General features: G+C 44.3%; 1 protein-coding gene across 1 annotated transcript; it reads left to right on the top strand.

The window, feature by feature from the left end:
* Positions 1–1,052: 1,052 nt before the first annotated feature.
* Positions 1,053–1,736, top strand: LDX57_009332 (uncharacterized protein; the record flags this gene model as incomplete). The annotated part of the gene is made up of 1 exon (XM_046091059.1): positions 1,053–1,736. One exon carries the CDS (start codon positions 1,053–1,055, stop codon positions 1,734–1,736), a length of 684 nt encoding a protein of 227 aa, XP_045947036.1.
* Between the last annotated feature and the right edge of the window lie 500 nt (positions 1,737–2,236).

The following is a 2,236-nucleotide window of genomic DNA, read 5'->3' as shown; positions in this document are numbered from 1 at the left end:
TACATATGCGGAAAGTGTAGGTGATTTATTTTGTTTATAAGGGAAAGTTCTGTCGGCCTAAGTCCAATTGTGAGAAAAACATATTTGCCTTGGAAATAATCATATTTAGAGACGTACCACCGGGCTAAATTGTTTGGAAATCAAACTGATCGGTGATACTATATGAATTGCTGTACGGACGAGAAGAGCCTGGCAGAAAGGGTCTGAATGTCGGTTTGAGCGTTCTGGGTTCTTTGTCAATGTGACACTGTTAAGTGGCACTGGTCCTACAGTACTGTCTTTTTTCAATGTATATTTATAGGATCTGAAAAGCATGGACCTCAAACAAGCCAATGTTCCCGAGTCCGCAGTGAATTGTTAACCCAATCTGGTTAGAGCATTCGATATTCTATACCTTGTTAAGTAGCAAGCGCCGATCCTTTAGGATATTGTCTGCGCTGGTATATTCCGACATTCTCTTGACTTAAATCGCGTTCAAGCTAATGAATTCACAACTCAAGCTGTTGCTACGTGCCTGAGACGCCAAGAAGTGCAATCGATTTGCTGCCATATTTCATAACAGTCCCGGTTACTGCCCTAGCACTGTAGTATTTAGGATTGCTTTCCTACCTCCTACATATAATACGGTCCTCTCATCTGTGCATGTCGAATCTAACCTTTTCCTCACGTTCTTCCCGCTGTAGCTCTTTCAAAAGCTGGTCATCCGCGCCGTCTGTCTCCTAGTCGGTCACATTTCAGAGCGTCTTGATACTCTTTGCTATCAGGCCCCCTATCAGCCGCAAAGCATACATCAGTTTCATCCCACCATGGCGAGGAAATCGTCTAGAATCACGAAAAAGTCATCTAAAAAGGTATAAATATATGAGATGATGCTGTTTATCAAATATATACTTATAACTGCAGGCCAAATTTACTGCCTGTGGTGAATGCCGCCGCCGTAAGATTAAGGTAAATTTGCTAGAGAACTCGAGCAGTACTTCGACTGACTTGTACAGTGTTGGCCAGGTTATCCCTGCGGATTTTGCTTGAAATATGAAAGAGAGTGTGTGCGGATGGCCCCAGTATTTAGGGAGACTCAACCTCTCATCGAGACTTCGTCTGCAACAGAGACGCCTTCAAAATCCGTGTCGGGCCACATTCCACTAGATTCAACATCGTCGTGTGTTGGCGAAGCTGTCAGTCCCGAAATTCTTCACGAAAATAGCATGAATGGCGACAACAGCCTGCCAAATACTCCAACAGCCGTCAACTTCATACGGGAAGACCAAGATAGTGGTATCGATAATAGGATGGACCATCACCGCGTCTACACCCTCGGTTCTATCATGTTCGACACCTCGGCCTCCTTGGAGCAGGGAATTACAATAGTACCTATTGAGGCACACATGGCTGATAGTGATATGCATTCCTCTGGACAGGTCACTTTCATGCTGACCGACAAAACAGCTATCGAGCTGGCAAAAATGCATAAATATATTTATTCTCAGCAGTCCCTTCTGTACGGCGGAGGATCGTACAGCGAAATTCGACAACAGGAGCTAGACCACTTGAATCACCAGTTCGCGGCAGCATTAAAGAATTTGAACTTTAGTATCGACTACGAAGCCCTTGGAGTGACAGATCACACAGCATCGGCTGATATTTGCAGTCGCGTGGAGACGCTGATTTCGGCCATGCTGTACTCTCAATACGCGTTACGCTTTGGCTTGTGGGCATTCATACCCGACTTCATCTGATAATTTTGTATGCAATGGTCTATATCGTCTACACATACTTCACGTAATGCTCCTAAAAGTTTGTTTCCCATTTCCCATAAGCATTCAGAGCTCCTATAGGACAACACGAATTCCTAATAGTTCGTGCCCTAGCGGCTGCAAGGGTGCTAAAAATTATTTGTGGACGTGCAAGTTACATTTCCCTTTCATTTTCCTAACCTGGCTAAGAAAATGATTGTTGTGTGTTTTCCGGAATATCCCGACATCATCCCCCATTGGTCGTTATGAGGCGCCATATTACCGAGCCCTGCCATCGGTTCAACACTGAAGCTGCTGGAAAACAGAAATATTTGCAAACTTGGCCATCTTAGAAGGGAAATGTTATCTCAACACATCATCATTTGCTTTCATGCTGTGACATTACCCTCTGTGATCGACGTAAATTATTGGCATTTTCGTCCGCTTTGACTTTTAAGATCAACCGTTGTAAGGGCGCATTGTAGAGGTGTAAGAGCCTTGCC

Source organism: Aspergillus melleus (assembly GCF_016097325.1).
Source record: "Aspergillus melleus strain CBS 546.65 chromosome Unknown contig5, whole genome shotgun sequence".
Classification (NCBI taxonomy): Eukaryota; Fungi; Ascomycota; class Eurotiomycetes; order Eurotiales; family Aspergillaceae; genus Aspergillus; species Aspergillus melleus.
This window is presented reverse-complemented; position numbering and strand designations above follow the sequence as displayed.